This window comes from Callospermophilus lateralis, chromosome 7, assembly GCF_048772815.1.
Source record: "Callospermophilus lateralis isolate mCalLat2 chromosome 7, mCalLat2.hap1, whole genome shotgun sequence".
Lineage (NCBI taxonomy): Eukaryota > Metazoa > Chordata > Mammalia > Rodentia > Sciuridae > Callospermophilus > Callospermophilus lateralis.
In genome coordinates this window covers 140,267,823-140,284,344 of record NC_135311.1, presented here as the reverse complement: position 1 = coordinate 140,284,344, position 16,522 = coordinate 140,267,823, and the positions used below count along the sequence as shown (strand labels likewise).

General features: G+C 59.7%; 2 protein-coding genes across 2 annotated transcripts; one reads left to right on the top strand and one right to left on the bottom strand.

Moving 5' to 3' along the window:
- Nucleotides 1-3,039: 3,039 nt before the first annotated feature.
- Nucleotides 3,040-4,029, top strand: Hes3 (hes family bHLH transcription factor 3). Its single transcript, XM_076863414.2, has 3 exons — nt 3,040-3,120; nt 3,199-3,280; nt 3,656-4,029. Exons 1-3 carry the CDS (start codon nt 3,040-3,042, stop codon nt 4,027-4,029), a joined length of 537 nt encoding a protein of 178 aa, XP_076719529.2.
- Nucleotides 4,030-7,419: 3,390 nt separating this feature from the next.
- Nucleotides 7,420-16,471, bottom strand: Gpr153 (G protein-coupled receptor 153). The gene is made up of 6 exons (XM_076863413.2): nt 16,397-16,471; nt 11,970-12,436; nt 11,161-11,590; nt 9,358-9,550; nt 8,661-8,845; nt 7,420-8,223 (listed from the first exon to the last, which is right to left on the bottom strand). Exons 2-6 carry the CDS (start codon nt 12,323-12,325, stop codon nt 7,549-7,551), a joined length of 1,839 nt encoding a protein of 612 aa, XP_076719528.2. The 5' UTR covers nt 12,326-12,436; nt 16,397-16,471; the 3' UTR covers nt 7,420-7,548.
- Nucleotides 16,472-16,522: the final 51 nt, after the last annotated feature.

Here is a 16,522-nt window from a genome sequence, read left to right as displayed (position 1 = left end):
ACTCAGGCGGAGCGTGACCGCTGAAAATCCCGCCCAGCCCTCACTGCGTGCCTGGCCTCCCGCAGCCAAAGCAGAACATTGCGAATTAGCGCATTTTGCGGTCAATTTTCCACTGCCTAAGAGACACTAAGCCGCCCACGTGAACGACTCCACCCAGCGCTGCTGGGATCCCTGAGCACCCGCTTGGGAGGGGTGGTGGCCCCCAGAGCCGCGGGGGCCGGGGTTTGGGAGAGGAGGGCCTGGCAGCTTTATGGCGGCCCTAACTTTGGAGAGGGGGCGGGCCTGGCGCCCCGCTGCGGGCCGCGAGAGCTGCGCACAGGACCATTGGTTTGCTAATGCGACGGATTGAAAGGTTGGGCCGGAGAAGGACTGTAATTAGAAGACAAATTGCCCCCGCTACCCCGGCGGCTGGAGGACTGGGCGTGTCGAGGGGGCTGGAGATCCGCTGGGGTGAGGCGCGCGCCGAGTCTCTGTGCAGATGTGCAGCAGCTGGAAGCCCGAGCTCGGCGGGGCGCCCGGAGTTTGGCCCCGAGGGGGCGGGCGCGGACGCCTCTTTGTGGGGCCTGCACAATGCCTTTAACACTCGGCTGCCCCCTTTGTGCCCCGCTGCGCAGCCCGACCGCCCGGCAGCGCCTTTGTACCAGCCGCCACCTCCCCAAGCCCGGAGTGAGTTGCACGAAGGCGTCCGGGCCAGGCTGGCCCAGGCGCTTCAAAGCTGCCCGGCGCGTGCCAGCGTCCGCGGCAGGGCCTCGGCCCCGCCGCCCTCCCGGGGCCCAGATGGGCCCCGGATCTGGCCTGGGATGCTATGGCCCGGGCAGAAGAGTGCTCCAAAACTGCGGTCGCCGCTGCCTCAGTCTGAAAGGGGGAGGGCGGGTCGCGATTCTCCACGCTGCTTGGCGCCTGGGAACGATGCTGCCCGGGCAAAGCCCATCAATACCCAGGGCGCAGACCAGTTGGAGCGGAAGATGCCCCAGCTTGATGGAGCTGGCCGGGGCGGGGAGCGGGGGCACTCCCCACCCAGCAATTTTCCCTCCTCAACACTGAGGCCCCACAGAGACAAGTTTGTCCATTTCCCAACCACAGGGCTTAACCCCTTAACCCCGGTGACTTGGTTCTCAGCCTCACAAGCAGCCATGATGGATGCCTTGTCCGGAACTTCACTGAACAAACCTCAAAACTTAAGGCCAGAGGAGCCCAATAAAAGGCAATGTCTAGGTTTGGACCCAGGAACTTCTCCCGAGATCAGCCTTACTGTGGATCACACAGTTACAAGAATTCAGCTTCCATGGACCAACCAGGCCACCTGCATCAGAGTCCTTCTGTAGGGCTTAGCTTCCCAGGTCCCTCCACTGGGCTCCCAGGACCCCAACAACCTGAATAATGGAAAGGAGTGCAGGGATATGGACCTGCTAAAGTGCAGGCTCAAACTCTCATTGAATATCAGTGATCTTCCTTACCCGCTCTGCCCATTCTTGGAACTTTGAGAAGGCCCACCTGGGTAGACTCCCAGGCCTTCCCAGTTGGGGGAATGGTCCTTCCAGTTGCCGGGCCTGGAAGCCCAGGGCTGGGGGAGGGTGGCAGTGTGGCTCACCCTGTCTGTCTCCCAGCAGGAAACATGGAGGTTGGGTCCTAATGGTGTTGGACCCCATCAAGGAGGAGACCTGCTATGGCCCTGCGGGCGGGCTGCACGCTTTAATGGGACACATGTTGCTGCATGGCCCCAGCGGGCCCTGCCGTCCAGTGGCTTTGAGCAGCCACAGGCAGAAAATTGCTGCATTGTCCCAACATTAGGGTGACTAATGTGGCATCGCCGTGTGGCCAGAGCGTGAAGTGAGCAGAAAGGCCTCAGTGGCCTGTGTTCCATGGCTCAGTGTGTTCACCAGGTCCAAGGAAGCCTAGGGCTCTCTTACCCAGGAACTTCTCCCGAGATCAGCCTTACTGTGGATCACACAGTTACAAGAATTAGGGTGGCCTGCAGACCACAGACCTCCCTTTCCTATAAGCAATACCCGGAATGCTTGGGAATACAAGGCAGCGAGAACTTGGCAGACTGACCCAGTGGTGAAATCTAGAACCTATGAGACCAACCTATGGGACCAACATGGCATGGACAGAATGGGCCTGGGAGGGTTGCCCAGAGTTGGGAAGTGGTAAGGATAGGAGAGATTAAGAAAAGACAAGCCAGGTACAGTGCTTGCATGCCTGTAATCCCAGCTACTCTGAAGGCTGAGGCAGAAGGATTCCAAATTTCCAAATCCAAGACCAGCCTGGACAACTTGGCCAGACCCTGTTTCAAAATTAAAAAAAAAGGGGGGGGGGGGCTGGGGATGTGGCTCAAGTTGTAGCGCGCTTGCCTGTGTGCATGCAGCCCAGGTTCTATCCTCAGCACCACATACAAACAAAGATGTTGTGTCCGCCAATAACTAAAAATAAACAAATAAATAAATAAATAAATATTAAAATTCTCTCTCTCTCTTTTTCTCTAAAAAAAAAAAAGAAAGAAAGAAAGAAAAAAAGAGGGCTGGGATGTTTCACTCAGTGGTAGAGCGCTTGCCTAACTAGCATGCCTGAGGTCCTGGGTTTAATCAGCAGAGAGAGAGAGAGAGAGAGAGACAGAGAGAAAGGAAGGGAGGAAGGAAGGAAGGAAGGAGATCCTCAGGGAGGGAGGAGGTGTCCTGAAGGAGAGAGGCAGCCTGGGCCATTGGAGGGGGCTCCAGGAAGTGAGGTGGGGGCCTACCCTTCTGCAGCCCCTTCTGTCCCCTCCCCCTTGGGGTTTCTTGACTTCGGAGGATTTCATTGACATGTAAACGAGGGTCCCCTATAAAAGCCAAGCCTTGCTTTGCTGGCGCAGATACCACAACATGGGCACAGAACCCGCAAACCGGGGCAACTCTGGAGTCTCTGCTAACAGCTTCCGAAAGGTCTGGGGTTCTGAGGGGTTCGGGGTGGGGGCCCTTCTCCCAGCCAGTGGGAGCAGAGGGCGGGAAGGCCAAGCCCTGCTCTCTAAAGATTGCTGGTCCGCAGATATCCAAACCACTGATGGAGAAAAAGCGCCGTGCGCGCATCAACGTGTCCTTGGAGCAGCTCAAGTCGCTGCTGGAGAAACACTACTCACACCAGGTGAGATTCGGGGAGGAGGAGGAGAAGGGCCGCCCCCCCTTCCCCGCCTGACTTAGAGCACTTCCTACTGATCTGCAGATCCGGAAACGCAAGCTGGAAAAGGCCGACATTCTGGAGTTGAGCGTCAAGTACATGAAAAGCCTTCAGAACTCCTTGCAAGGTAGAAGGGAGGCTTTGAAGGGGCTGGAGTGGGAAGATGGGACAGGGACGTGTGGAATCCGAGCCGTGGATACGACAAAGCCAGAAACAGAAGGGATGGTTGGAGAGCAGAGTTCAGGGAAAGGTGGGCAGTAGGTGGGCTGCTTAGGGGACGATGTTCCCCCAGTTCGGTTTGGGTGCTGGTGAGGGACGGGCAATAAAGATGTGGCTGGTTGTGGGGTTCTAATCTGTGTGCAGAGGTCTGCGCCCAGGGTAGACGTTCGGGTCGTCTCACTTTCCTACCTCCTCCTTTCTCCTTCACACTTCTCCCCTCCCTTTCTCTCCCACTCCACGCCTCTCCTCTCCATCTCTCCCTCTTTTACTCCCATCTGTTTAGGGCTCTGGTCGGTGGGCAGCGGAGCCGAGTACCCGACGAGCTTCCGTGGCTGTCTACCCGGCGTGAGCCAACTCCTACGACGCGGAGAGGAAGGCGGAGGCGGCCTGCGCTGCCCCCTGGTGCGGGACCTCGCAGGTAGCAGCACCATGGACAGCGCCAGCACTGGCCCGGAGGCGCCCGCTCTAGGCCACCCCAGTGGTCCTGGTGTCTGGGGTCCTGCTCCAACTGCCGGCGGCTCGCGGTCCCCACCACCCAGGCTCCTCTTCCCCGGAGGTCTCCCTGGCTCCTCCACCAGCGTCCCGGAGCCTCCGCCAGCGTCATGCCGCCGAGCCGGGAGCCCAGGGCCTGGGATGCGCGTGTGGCGGCCCTGGTGAGGCCTTGGACTCAAGGGGGCCCCCATCTGGTCTGGGGACGCAGAGACGATATTTTGGATGCACCCATGGTGACTTAAGGGACACCTCAGACGCCCGTTCTGCTCCTGGGGTGGGGGTGACCTAGTGAGCGCCGTGCACCCGTGGACGCGGGAAAATACAAAGTCACGTGCGGACCGGGTCTGCGCATCTAGGCATAATCCAACCCCACTCCAGCTCCACCCACTTAGGCGGGATCCGCTCTCTCCTCCCACCCTCTAGAGGGGCTGCGCCCCTTTCCCAGGGACCTCGAACAGGAAGGCCACCCCCGCCCCCCTCCACGGCCGCGCCGTGGTGGGAAGGTCGCAGTCCGCAGCGGCGCAGAGCGGACCCCTCGCAGCGAGGAGAATCGCTGCCCCGCCCCGGCCCATTCAGCCTGCTGCAGGCGCCAGGTTCCCACCGGCACAAAGCGCGCTGAGCCCCGCCCCGCCAGCGAAGGGCTCCCTACCTACCCCCCGCTTCAACGCTATCACCGATCCCCACCCCCTCTGCACACGGCACTGCCCACCGGGCTGGCGCGCTTTCCAAGGCCCGCGCATCTCCGAATCCCCCCTACTGCCCCGCCCACAACAGACCTTGAACTCCGGCACGCCCGCCCGGACGCCCCGCCCTGCTCAAGTTTGGCGAGGGATCCACACTGCTTGATCTGGCCCGCTCCCCAAGAGCTTCTCGTGGGAGCGGTGCACTGGACAAAGACCCCTGGGCAGTATTCTGGACCCAGATCCTGCAAAACCCGGGCCTCCCAACCTCCCTGGCCGTCACACAACCCTCGACGGCCCTCGGAGCATTCTGCGCCTGTTGCTGGTCCATAATGAGGTTATTGCTGCGCTGGGACGTGGGTGGTGAGAGACTCCAAGCCAGTTTTTCTTCCCCAGGGCTTCTAGCAAGGGACCTCCTGGGGGTGGGGTCAGATCTCTGACCCCACCTTCTCCTACCAGGTTGTAATTCATAATAAAGACAGGGCGAACTCGTGTAATGGGTATAAAGAGGCCAAGATTCCAACGTCTTCCACGATGCCTACTTAGGTGCGCTTTCTGAACGGCAAATATTAGCTTTCTATAGGATCATTTCTTCCGGGTGCTACTCCTGTCCTGTCCGTGCTCCAGCCCCGTCTTGGTCCGATCTCAGGGTGAACGGCTCACGGTGCCAGGGCGGACGGGCTCTCCCTACGCATCCAGCGAGCTCCCTGGACGAGGGCGGAGGTAGGATCCTCCTCTTCAGCCTCAGCTTCCTGCTGGTGGGTGGGAGAGGTCGGGACAAATTCCTTTGTTGGCCACCAGGCGGCGGCCTCTCACCACCGACCTAAAGGGGTGACCCCAAATTTCAGCAGGGGGGTTCTACCGCAGCAAAACCTGGCAGAACAGGTCTGAAAAGGCCTAAGTTAAGCTTCAACGGCCCAGTTCTGCTCGCTCTCTTGAATCACGCTCACAGTGACTGGCGGGCTTTGGTGCCCACCCAGTGTTTCATGCTGTTGGCTCCAAGTCCCTCTCTCATGATGGGCAGGACCAGAGAGCTCTTAAAGGGACAAGTCCAACCCCAAGAAATGGCGCATTGGTGAAGAAATTCAAGTTTCAGAGGGAAAGACATTTGGGTGCTGCTGGCCAGCCCTGCCATTAGATTCTGAAAGAGTGTTAACGAGACTTGGACGGCCAGGTGCAAATCAGAAGGAAGTTTGTATTGGGTCCTGTACAGGAGAGAAATGCTCAGTTGTCCAAAACAAAAGAAACAAAACAAAAAACCAACAAATACAAACAGACCCCTGGCTCTGGGATGGATGGTGGTATGTAGACAGAGCTCCCTCCCCAGCTAAGTCCAGGGTCAATGTCTTTATAAACACAGCAAACAAGCCTGGAAGCTAGACAAAGTGTGGGAGAGAGCCCCAGGGTCCTCCACGTGGGGTCCTCCCCTGAAATTTCCTATCAACCAGGACCAGACTGGAGCGATTCAGGAGGACTATGTCCCCACTGCAAGTATTGCCATTGGATATGAAATTATTCAGTGAAAACCCAAGGTGACAAATAGTCTGTTTTTTTTGGGGGGGGGGGGAAGGGAGGAACAGTGGCTAGCTGGTGGCCTCTGTCCCCCCATGTGATACATCTGTTCTTGAAGGCACAGCAGCATTGGCCAGGATGACCCTTCTTGTGGCTGGGGCTGGACTGCAGTCCCCCGTGCCCCTTGCTCACTTGTGGCTGGCCCATCCCCATTATACAGCTAGGGACCAGAAAGGCCTCTGAAGGCAAGTTGGGCAGTCATCTGCCTCTGCCCTCAGTGGCCCCTCTGGGGCTAGAACCCTGTCTGGAAGGTGAGGAAATGAGGCAGAGGGAACAAGACACAGCTGGCTCTGTGCTGGCCTTGAAACAGGTATCCACTTTGAGGGACCACTGCATGGTGGCAGTGCTATCCCTTCAAAAGGTCACAGCTATTCCTGAGCCTCTCCTTCACCCGGAAGATGTGGGCCCTGGCAGAGCCCGGGCCTGCAAGAAGGAGAGCGAAGAGAATCCCTGTCCCAGGGTGGGGGAGGGCCCTTGCCAGGGGCCCAGCCTTCAGGGTAGGTAGGGGTGAGGCCAGGGATGGGCAAGCCCACATCCCGACTTTGCTTTAGTCCTTTGAACCATGAGTCCACATCTTTCATGGTGGGAGTCACAGAGGTGGCCGACGTGGTGGGGGACAGGCAACTATGGTGGAGTAATGAGCATGGGGGCATGAATGGTGGTCACGGTGGGTGTGGTGCCAGTGGTGAGGGTGCAGAAGTGTTGTGCTTAGCTAGGGTAGAGTGTGAGTCCCCAAGGAGGCAAGGGGCACTGAGAGGGAGGCCTCAGGCCTAGGGGCCACATGCTGAAGCCTGACCCTCACAAAGGACCCCTAGAGGGCCCTGACTATCTCTTACACCTGGTCCACTCAGTGGCCAGGGCACACGGACCAGACTTCAAAGAGCCCTGAGAACATGGCCACCTGTTCATCACAGATAGAAAAACGGAGGCAGAACAGGTCCCAGGCTGAGAGACCTGCTCAGAGAGCTTGTTTGGGCCATGAAGACCCCTGTGCTTAAAGAGACCCTCTGCAGTCCACGCCCCTGAGGTGTGGCGGCTGCAGTGCAGATTGGAGGGTGGTTTCTGGTTCCAGCTTTTCCAAGGCTGGGACTTTGTTCTGATGGTGACCCCGTCTCAGGGGTCTCTGCACCTGGTCCAGCTAAGGAAGGCTGGTGCAGCCAATGTGTAGACCGCTCACTACCCACGCCCTGCCACCCTGGTCCCAGGAGATGCTGTGCCCAGCTTGCTGTGCCCAGCGCAGGCGTCCAGGGCAGCCATTGTGCCCCAATGCAATACCGGCAGGGAGAAGCCAGAAGAGAGGCGCTGTGCCGCTGTTCTTTTACCCCTGAGAGGGGTGACACATGTCTGCGCGGGACACAAGTGGCATCTTTGGTGCTGTGGTCCTCGCAGGCGGCCCTGCCTGCCTGGTGTTCTTGGGAGGCTCCGGTGGGCCCTAGGACGCTGAGCCCATGGAGTCCGAGTGCAGTGTGACGTAGCCCGAGGACTCAGAGGGCGAACTCAGGAAGCTGCTGATACTGCCGCCGCCGCCCGCCGCGTGCAGGCCGCCGGGCTCGCCCCACGACGCGCTCAGGCCGGTGTGCAGGGGTCCGGCGCGCACACGCGCGGCCCGGCGCGGCCCTGGGCTCCGCCGCGCACCGCCAGGGGGCGTCGGGGCCTCGCCGGGCTCCGAGCCGTCGAGGGCGGTGCGCAAGGCGGGGAAGGGCCGGGCTGGGGCCAGCGGGCGGCGCAGGGCCTGCGGCTCGCGCTCGAAGGCGGTCAGGGCGAAAGCGTCCGGCAACAGCGAGGCCGAGGCGGAGCGGGCGCCAGGCCCAGGCCGGCGGCGCGGGCTGCCCGGGGAAGAGTCGTGGGCGCGGCGCGGGCCGCCATCCAGGGCCAGGAGGCGCAGCGACAGCAAGCTCTCTGCCGAGCGGCGGCGCGGACGGAACGGGGGCGCGTCCTCAGCGAAGGCCAGCAAGCTGCGGCGGCGCCCGTCGGGCCCCGAGGGCAGAACGAGGTGTGCCAGGGCGGCCAGGTCCTCGCCGGAGCCCCAGTGCGGCAGGAAGGTGGGCAGTGGGACGGCGGCCCACACGTCCGCGTCGTCGTGGGACAGGCGCCGCGTGGGTGGTACCTGAGGACCGGGTGGGATTTAGCCAGGAATTGCCCTCCTGGAAAACAGGCATCGACACCTCCCAGTACTCAAGCAGGGCAGCCAGTGGGTCGGGACCGGGGCTGCCTGGATTGGAGCTGTGAGCTTTGGAGCAAATGACAGCCTCTCTGAGCCTCAGTGTTGTCGCGTGTAGCTCCTAAACCGAGCAGTGCGCCAGAAGGAAACAGCAGACATCAGGTGGACCACTCCTCCAGAGCACAGGAAACATGGGGGAGGGGGCAGGGGGCACCTCCTGAGCCCTTGCACACAGGCTCTGTTACCTGGGACCTCAGGCCAGCCCAGAGGGTGATGCCATTCCCCTGAAGGTACCATGAGCCTGAGATGAGCTCAGAGAAAAGGGCGGGGCGTCAGACTAGCCCGCCTTCCACCCCTCCTCCCTCATCCCCCCCCACCCCTACCTGAAGGTACTGCATCTTGTCCTCCTGCAAGGGCCGCAGTGGGAAGAGCTGAGGCAGACCCTCCTCCAGGGCAGAGAGCTCATACTTGGCCATCCTGTCCAGGGCCACAAAGTCACCTCCATAGCTGTAGTCAAGGGAGCGCTCCAGCACCAGGTCTGGAGGGACACTGCCCTCCAGGCTGCTCTCTACAGGGCAGGACAGAGGCAGAGGACCGTAGAAACTTTGGGGCCTATGGGAGGGAGTCCAGGGGACCCCCCATCTCACACACACACAAGGAAGGGGACTGGTTAGCTGACAAGAGCAAGGCTGAGGTCCTGGACCAAATCGTAGCTACTCCCGCCTTTAGTTGAACCTGGGAGGTCAGATACTGAGCAAGTTTCGTCATCTAGGATATGGGGTGGGACCTGAGGTTACCTGGGAACTTCCTGGGACTTAGTATGCACAGGGATGAGAGTGTCTACACAAAACCAGCCTCAGGTGACACTGTGCTGCAGGGGCCCCTGCGGCAGTTCACTGTAAGGTTGGGGTGGGGTGAGGCTGGGAGCTCAGGGGAACACATCCAGTCTGGTGTCCACATTGTCTGTTAACCAGAGTATTGCGTTAACTGGAACCCAGTGCAGCAGGGCATGGTGGGAACAATGCAGGGGGATGTTGAGCTTGGCGCCCTTCCCAGGGACCACTCACAGGTCATCCTTACCATTGTCTGAGTCCACATCGTTGGCCATGAGGGCCATGCACTTCTCCCAAACAGCCTTGAGGTCTGCCCGGTATCGGTCACAGGCCCAGAGGAACACAGGCAGCAGCAGGGCCTGGGCCACAGAGCACCACAGCACACAGAGCACCATCCAGGGTGCCGAGGCATCAGCCCGCAGGCTGCTGAAGCTCACCACCTGTGGGCACAGGGCTAGGCCTGATGGCTGGACCCCCAGCCTCCCTCCCAGCCTCCGCCACCCCCTCCATACAGCAGGTCCAATAACCCTCTGGCCAGAGAAGGAGGTGGCAGTCACAAATAGAATTCTAGGCCCTTGGAGGAAAGGGCAAAGGTGTCTTGCCCACCAAGAACTGCCCAGCTATTCCTGTGTGCCCAGCCCTTCACAGTGTGGCTGGCAGCACTGGGGAGAATGGCAGTTTGCCTTGCTGTGCCCTTTGCAGGTGAGGAGCAGTCCTGGGAACAGGTCTCCAGCAGGCACTTTGAAAAGCCAGCCCCCATCCCCTGCTCCTCCTTGGCCAGTGGCCTCCTCAGCGCTGCCCTTGTGCCAGGCATCTCGGGCTCACACTCTCAGTGGTTTCTGGGTCAGTTTCCAGGGCCCCTTAATTTCTCCTGTCCCAGGAGAGCCCTCATGGCTCTCCCCACCTGGAAAGAGTGGCATTTAACAACTCCTACGACAGAATGGAAGTATGCATACTGCAGACATCATGAGAGTTTTGCCATTTATGAGCTGTGTGACCCTCAGGAAAACCACTAAACCTCTCTAGAGCTTATTTTCTTCATAAGTGAAATGGGCTAAGAGCACCCCACACTAGAGAGGATGAGATACAGGTTTCAGATACTTTTTATAACGTGTCCATAAATGGCACTTCCCTGCTCTGAAGAGAAGCCAGAGAGACCCTTTACCTCTTCCCAGTGCCCACTTTGTTCCTATGTTGCAGTGGTTTCTCAGCTCCTTCCTGCCATCAGCACAGGGACAAGATGCCAGGCCCCATTGTACACCTAAGGACTCAGTAGCTGGTGGCTGAGGAGCAGGTGAGCAGGGGCTGCATCCCAAGGGAGCCCCTAACCCTGAAGCTGCCATCCCTGGCTGCCTTTCTGGAGCTGTGCCCTACAATGACTCCAGGGACATGGCCCTCCCTGCTGCTTGGATGAAGCTCCCGAGGGGCCCTGGCTGATTCCCTTCTTGTCCCATTCCAGACATTCAGGCTAGAGCCCCATGGCCAGAGGGTGTGGCTACTAGGTGTCCAGAGTTCATTCTTGGGCCAGCTAGGTACCAGCTGCAGAGAGGGCCCCAGGCAGTCCCACTGGACCTCAGACCTTCATTATCAAGGCCTTCCATAGACCAGCCCTCACCTTGACCTTCCTGAGCCCTTAGGATCAAGCATAACTTCCCAGAACATTCAGGGCCTGCCCTGACCTTGCCCTGTCCAACCTAACTCCTGGCTACTGACCTGCCACATCTGGGCCCTGGACCTACTGGAAACCTAAGGACATGTCACCTCACCTCCCATAACCTCTGCATCTAAGTGGCCTCTGGTGACAGGAGGAATTTCCTTCGAAGTGCTACAGAAGAGACTGTAGTCACCTGCTGTGGCTTTGAGTCCCACTAAAGCTGCCCTGACTTTGGAAAGAGTCATATACTTCCCTGAACCTTGCTTTTCAAACCTGTAAAATAGGTATGAAAATGTGCAGCTGAAAGGGGTCTGAGGCTTCAACCACCCGATGCCCAGCCTCTGACTGCCCCAAGCCCATGGCCCCTGACAGGCTCCCACCAACACCCTCACCCACCAGTACGGGGAAGCCCATGAGGCAGTCATAGATGACCACGATGGTGGCCACCAGGCCTGTGATCTGCAGCGAGGTTCTGGCGGGCTCTGAGCCATCGATGGAAGAGCGGCGCTTGCCCTGTGCATCCTCCACCACGATGGTGGGCACAGTGAAGGTCTGACGGTCAGCCTGGCGTCCCACCTGCACCACCAGCGTCTGGAACAGGGCAATGGCTGTGCAGACCACCCCCATGGCCACGCTGCCGCCTACTAGCAGCAAGAAGCAGACACCGAAGCCCAGGCCAATCTCAGCCACAATGAAGCGGCAGCCGTGGGTATAGAAGCGTTCACTTGTGTCGTGCCAGCCGACAGCAGGCAGAGCCGACAGGATGAAGGACACCATCCAGATGCCCATGACTGTGTGCACCGCCTGCTTCTTGGCATTGCTCAGCCTGGTGTGGGGCAGGGCAGGACAGAGGAAACCAGTGTCACTCACAGGACCTGCAGAGGGTCATGACTGTGCCTAGCTGCCCCCCATACATCACAGTCATGGCTCAATCAGCATGGGGGGGGCCCTGTCTCTCCCAGGAGATGCCTGTGCACACTGCCCACATCCCTCTTGCCAGGTATTCCTCCACTGGGCACTGGCGTACTCACACCCATATGTGCATGTCCCCAGCAGCCCAGAGCCACCCTCCTGACCGCCCTGCCCACTCCAGCACAACACAGGTGTGGCCCAATCACACAGGGCCCTTGCAGGTGCGCACAGGTGCACTGGGCACGTCTCTTCATGCACAGTCCTCATAAGGGCACCAACTCTCACGTGCTCACCGGTAGTTGACGGGCCAGCGGACCATCCACATGCGGTGATAGGAGAGGGAGGTGACGGAGAAGCAGGTGGCCAGGGTGAGGGTGTAGAAGGTGGACACGAAGACCTTGCAGAGGCCCTCGTTCCACTCATAGTCAGGGCGCTGCCGTCGCAGCTGCACCACGGCGTAGGTGGCGATGGGCACAGCCACATTGAGCATGTGGGTGGCTGCGAGCGTGCACAGCAGGAACTCCAGTGGCTTCCACTTCTTCTGTTTGGCACCCACACTGAGGATGCCCCAGGCATTGGCCAGCAGGGAGAGGCCTCCACACGCCAACCAGCCCACCGCGCTGCCAGGCAGTCGCCGCTCATCACTCATGGTGCAGACAGGAGCTGGCAAGCGGCCGAGGCATCCTCCTTGGAGTCAGACCTTGGCGTGAGCAGCAGCCCTCACACACGGTGGCTCAGGGACACCAGGAACCACGAGCAGCTGGGGGCAGGGGAGCACTCAGTGACTCCCCTCTGACCACAGTACGGGAGCTCTGGGCTGTGGGAATCGGGGAGTCCCCGCCTGTCTGGTCCTGTCTCACACCAGGCCTCCTGCCCGGGAGCCAGCACCCAGTAGCTGCATGTTCCCTCACTCCTGATCAAAGCTAAGACTCTGGGCTTTCTTTCAGGTCATCTGCATCCACAGGCCAGTGGACACTCTTGCCTCAAGTGTGTCCTGGTCCTGTCCCAGAACAAGCCCTCTTCCCATCGAACATTCCAAGGTCCTCACACTGCCCACCCCAGGCCTCCCCAGCAGGGCTTTCCCCGTAATTCATCCCACCTCATTGGGCCCAGGAGGATGAAGCTCTCTGAAACTCCCTCCCCTTCCTGATTCACCAAGAGACCTGTGAGGCAGGGGTGAGTGTGACCATTTTCATGCCCACCCTGGAGAGGGCCACCTGCTTCAGCCAGTCACACCCCAGTTGGCCTTCCTCAGGTGGGCCCCCATGACAGGCCCCAGTCCAACTGCAGGCTGGGGATAAAGCTCCAGCCCCCTTGGTGTAGGGCTCAGGAAGGGTCCCTGCACCCTGTCCTCCTCTGACCAGCCCTGCCCTGTTTCTTCCATGGGGGCTGGGGTGAACAGACACCATGTCTCTAAAGCCCTAGGTCTGGGTCTTGCATACAGTGGGTGCTATATGGTGGCAGTCAGTATTATGTGCTGATGACATGGGCAGCATTGGCCTGGGGACAGCCTAGAGCCTGCACCTTGACTCTGCAGGGGAATTGCCAACAGCCTTTGGATGTAAGCCAGGGACACAGGATGTTGGGCATGAGGTATGTATCAGGGAGGTGCCCCATCCTGCCAGAAGGCTGGGTGACAAGTCCCTCCCCTGCTTCCCAGCCTGGACCACCTCCCTGTGCAGAGTACTGACTAGGCAGCAACCACCAGATACAAGACCCCCCAGGAATGGTGTGTCTCTAGCTGGGGATGGAGAGGCCACTGAAGCCTTAGCCAGATTACCCGGCTCTCAGGCAGGGAAAGCAATGTCCTGGTAGGCTTTTTTTTTTTTTTTTTTCCTCTACTAGGGACTGAACCCAGAGGCACCCTACCGCTGAGTCCTTATTATTATTACTTTTATTTATTTATTTATTTGCGGCCATGCTGGGGACTGAACCCAGGGCCTTGTGCATGAGCTATATCCCCAGCCCCAACTATTATTTATTTTTAAGTTTTTTAAAAATATTTTTTAGTTGTTAATAGACCTTTATTATTTTTTATTTATTTATATGGGGTGCCGAGAATCGAAACCAGAACCTCACACATGCCAGGCAAGTGTGCCACCGCTGAGCCCCAGCCCCGTACTACTTTTTTTAATTTGAGACGGTCACACTTAGTTACCCGGGCTGGCCTCGGCCTCCCAAGTGCTGGGACCACAGGCGTGTGCCACAACACTCAGCAGTTGCCTGGCGTTCTTTTGGTATGTCTGCTACCCACTCCCTGGGGCGCTCAAGCAATGTGTCTTATTCATTTCTGGGTCCCTGCCCCAGACCTGCTGGGACCCTCGGCCCAGGGGAGGAGAACAGTCTGGACACAAGCGCCTTTTAACAGCTCGGGGCCAGAGGCGGGGGACAGCTATGGCCAGGAAATTCCTTCCCAGATAGAGCAGCCTCCCTTCCAGTACCCAGAGCCAGTGTGGGTGGAAGGGTAAGAAGCAGGTGGCCAGGGTGAGGGTGCAGAAGGTGGACACGAAGATCTTGGGAGGTAGGGTGACCCTCCAGCAGCCATTCTTGTGTCCAGCAACGCTCTCTGGCCGTGGTGCAGAGGCCACAAGGTGAGGGAGAAAGGGCATAGGCTTGACTGGCTGCTCCCAGCTTCTTGGCTGATGCCTCTGTGTCCCCCTTTATCATCAGACATGGCAGTGCCTACCTTGAAGGATTAGGATTGGTAGGTAATGAGCTATGCCAGTGGTGCCCAGGGTGGATCTGGGCCTGGAGCAAGTGCTTACTAAATGCTTGCCAAGGCCAAGATACTGAGGTTGGTGCAGGTGAACCTCAGACCAGCTTTGGGGTGAGGAGGTCACAGGTCTGCATCTGGCCTTTGGTTTGCCTGGCAACCTGTGGAGAGTGGATGACCACGGTGGGCCAGAGGCTGCAGGCACCAGCAACCTCTACCGCATCAAATAGGTAACAGGGCTCAGCATGAACCTGGCGGGCCAGGATCTATTTCTACCTGCACTGGGCTGCCTCAGCTGTCAGATGCCCAAGCATACTCTGTCTGACCCTTGTGACTTGGGCCCGTCGGGTTCACCCTGACCTGTGTTGATTCCTGGTACAGGGTGGTGAGGAGGACACCAGACCACCAGCAGCACAACCCTTCACAGTGCCAGTTCTTTCCCTTGTCTAGCCTAACAGTGCCTTGCTGAAGGGAAAGTTCTAGGTCTATGGGCAGGGAATCATGCCCCCTGGGTAAGGGAGGAAGCATCCTCCTGCAAACAGGTACACTCCTACCACTTGGTATCTCCAGAAACTCTTGTGTGCTGAATAATGTTGCCATCCCCATTTTAAAGATGACCAGTGGAGGCAGAGAGAGGTAAAACCAGTTGCTCATGCCACTATATGCCTGAGCCAGGACCCAAACTCCACATGCCGGACCCCAAAGTCTCGACCTCTCAAACTCTAAAATGTCTGGGAAAGAGGCATTTGTGTTGCTGTTGCCCGAGGGTGAGGTGGTTCTGGTCCTCCTATCCTCATAGGGCAGATCCTACTGTCTGGGAACGCCACTGCTTCAAGCTGAGTGCAACAGAGAGGAACGCCTCAGGGCTGCGTTGGAACCCTAGACACTAGGGTCTGGGGTGGGGGAGTAATGTCCTGGGATGGTGATGGGGGTAGACACAGGTCTTCAGGTGAACAGTGGCAGGGTTCTGGCTGTGAGAACATCACGCCCCTCTCCTCGGTGTTGATGATGGGAGATCCACTGAGCACAGACCCACAATTCATGCTCCACAGGGGGCAGCAGCCACGGGGGTCCAAACCCCAGGCCCAGGTCCTGGGCCTGCCACTACCCTGCTAGCAAAGCTCCTCCCGCACTGCACTCAAGGCATCCTCAAGCGTTTCCAGGATGGGGCTTCCCACTCCCCGCCAGGATACATGCCCTCCCCAACTCAGGGAAGATGACAGGTGCCTCCTTTCGGTCCTGGTACCCACCCAGGCCCTGAAGCCTCCCGCCGCAGGGTCTGCGGGCGGGGCCCGGGGTGACGTCACGGACCCGGACCAATGAGGCCGCGCGGCCGCAGGGTTCTATTGCGCAACAAAGAGAACCCAGAACTTGAAAGGATTCCCCGGGCTCTGGCTGCGCCCGCCCGCCTCCAGCGGGTCTGCTCTCCGGGCTCCTGCCCCCATGCTGGTTTCCGCGGGTGCTGCGCCAATGGTCCTGCAGAGTCCGGCCCAGCAGCCGCTCAGGGGCGGGGCACGCAGCTCACACCCCCATAATCTCCAACCCCTGCGATCCCAGCCCCCTGGGGCTCGGATCACCCTCCACGTCTCCAACAGACGTTCCCCCGCCTGCCAGTTCCCAGTGGAAACCCCTCGCCCTGCCCAGCCCCGAGGGCGCGTCCGAGTGACCGCCTGGGGAGTCGGAAGCTGGTGGGACCGTGGTTCCCAGGCACTCTCAGGGTTGCGCGGGGAAGGGGAGGGACCAGGACCCCCAGAGTGGCCACCCTTGACCTCCGTGGGCCTCTGGGGGCGGAGTTGCCAGGCCTGAGGATGAGGGAACCGAGGGAGGGGCTGACACGGGGAAGTTACCCTTAAGGTTCCCAAGTTGGATACGTTCCAGCCCCAGGCGGTGCCCATGGCCCCTCGGACAGACCAAGCGACCGACAGAGCGCCGAAGTCCCCTCCCCTCCGAATCCTCCCGCGGGAATTTCCTGCCCGGCCACCCCGGGGCCAGGGCGGCGACGCTCACCCTGTTTGGGGGGCTCCCGGGGCTCCTGCTCGCCGTTCCCGCCTCTGGCTCGGGCTGCGGTGCCCGCGCCCTGGGACCGAGCGCGGGCCGCCGGGGACTGCTGGCGGCGGAGCGGCCCGCGGGCCG

Excerpts from the sequence above, each read along its gene's own strand:
- Hes3 (XM_076863414.2), top strand. The coding sequence starts at position 3,040 with ATGGAGAAAAAGCGCCGTGCGCGCATCAACGTGTCCTTGGAGCAGCTC. Across the intron at positions 3,121-3,198 it reads AGAAACACTACTCACACCAG|ATCCGGAAACGCAAGCTGGA; the intron begins GTGAGATTCGGG and ends ACTGATCTGCAG. Across the intron at positions 3,281-3,655 it reads CCTTCAGAACTCCTTGCAAG|GGCTCTGGTCGGTGGGCAGC; the intron begins GTAGAAGGGAGG and ends CCATCTGTTTAG.
- Gpr153 (XM_076863413.2), bottom strand. The coding sequence starts at position 12,325 with ATGAGTGATGAGCGGCGACTGCCTGGCAGCGCGGTGGGCTGGTTGGCG. Across the intron at positions 11,591-11,969 it reads CGCTGGCCCGTCAACTACCG|GCTGAGCAATGCCAAGAAGC; the intron begins GTGAGCACGTGA and ends GCCCCACACCAG. Across the intron at positions 8,224-8,660 it reads ACAAGATGCAGTACCTTCAG|GTACCACCCACGCGGCGCCT; the intron begins GTAGGGGTGGGG and ends CCCGGTCCTCAG.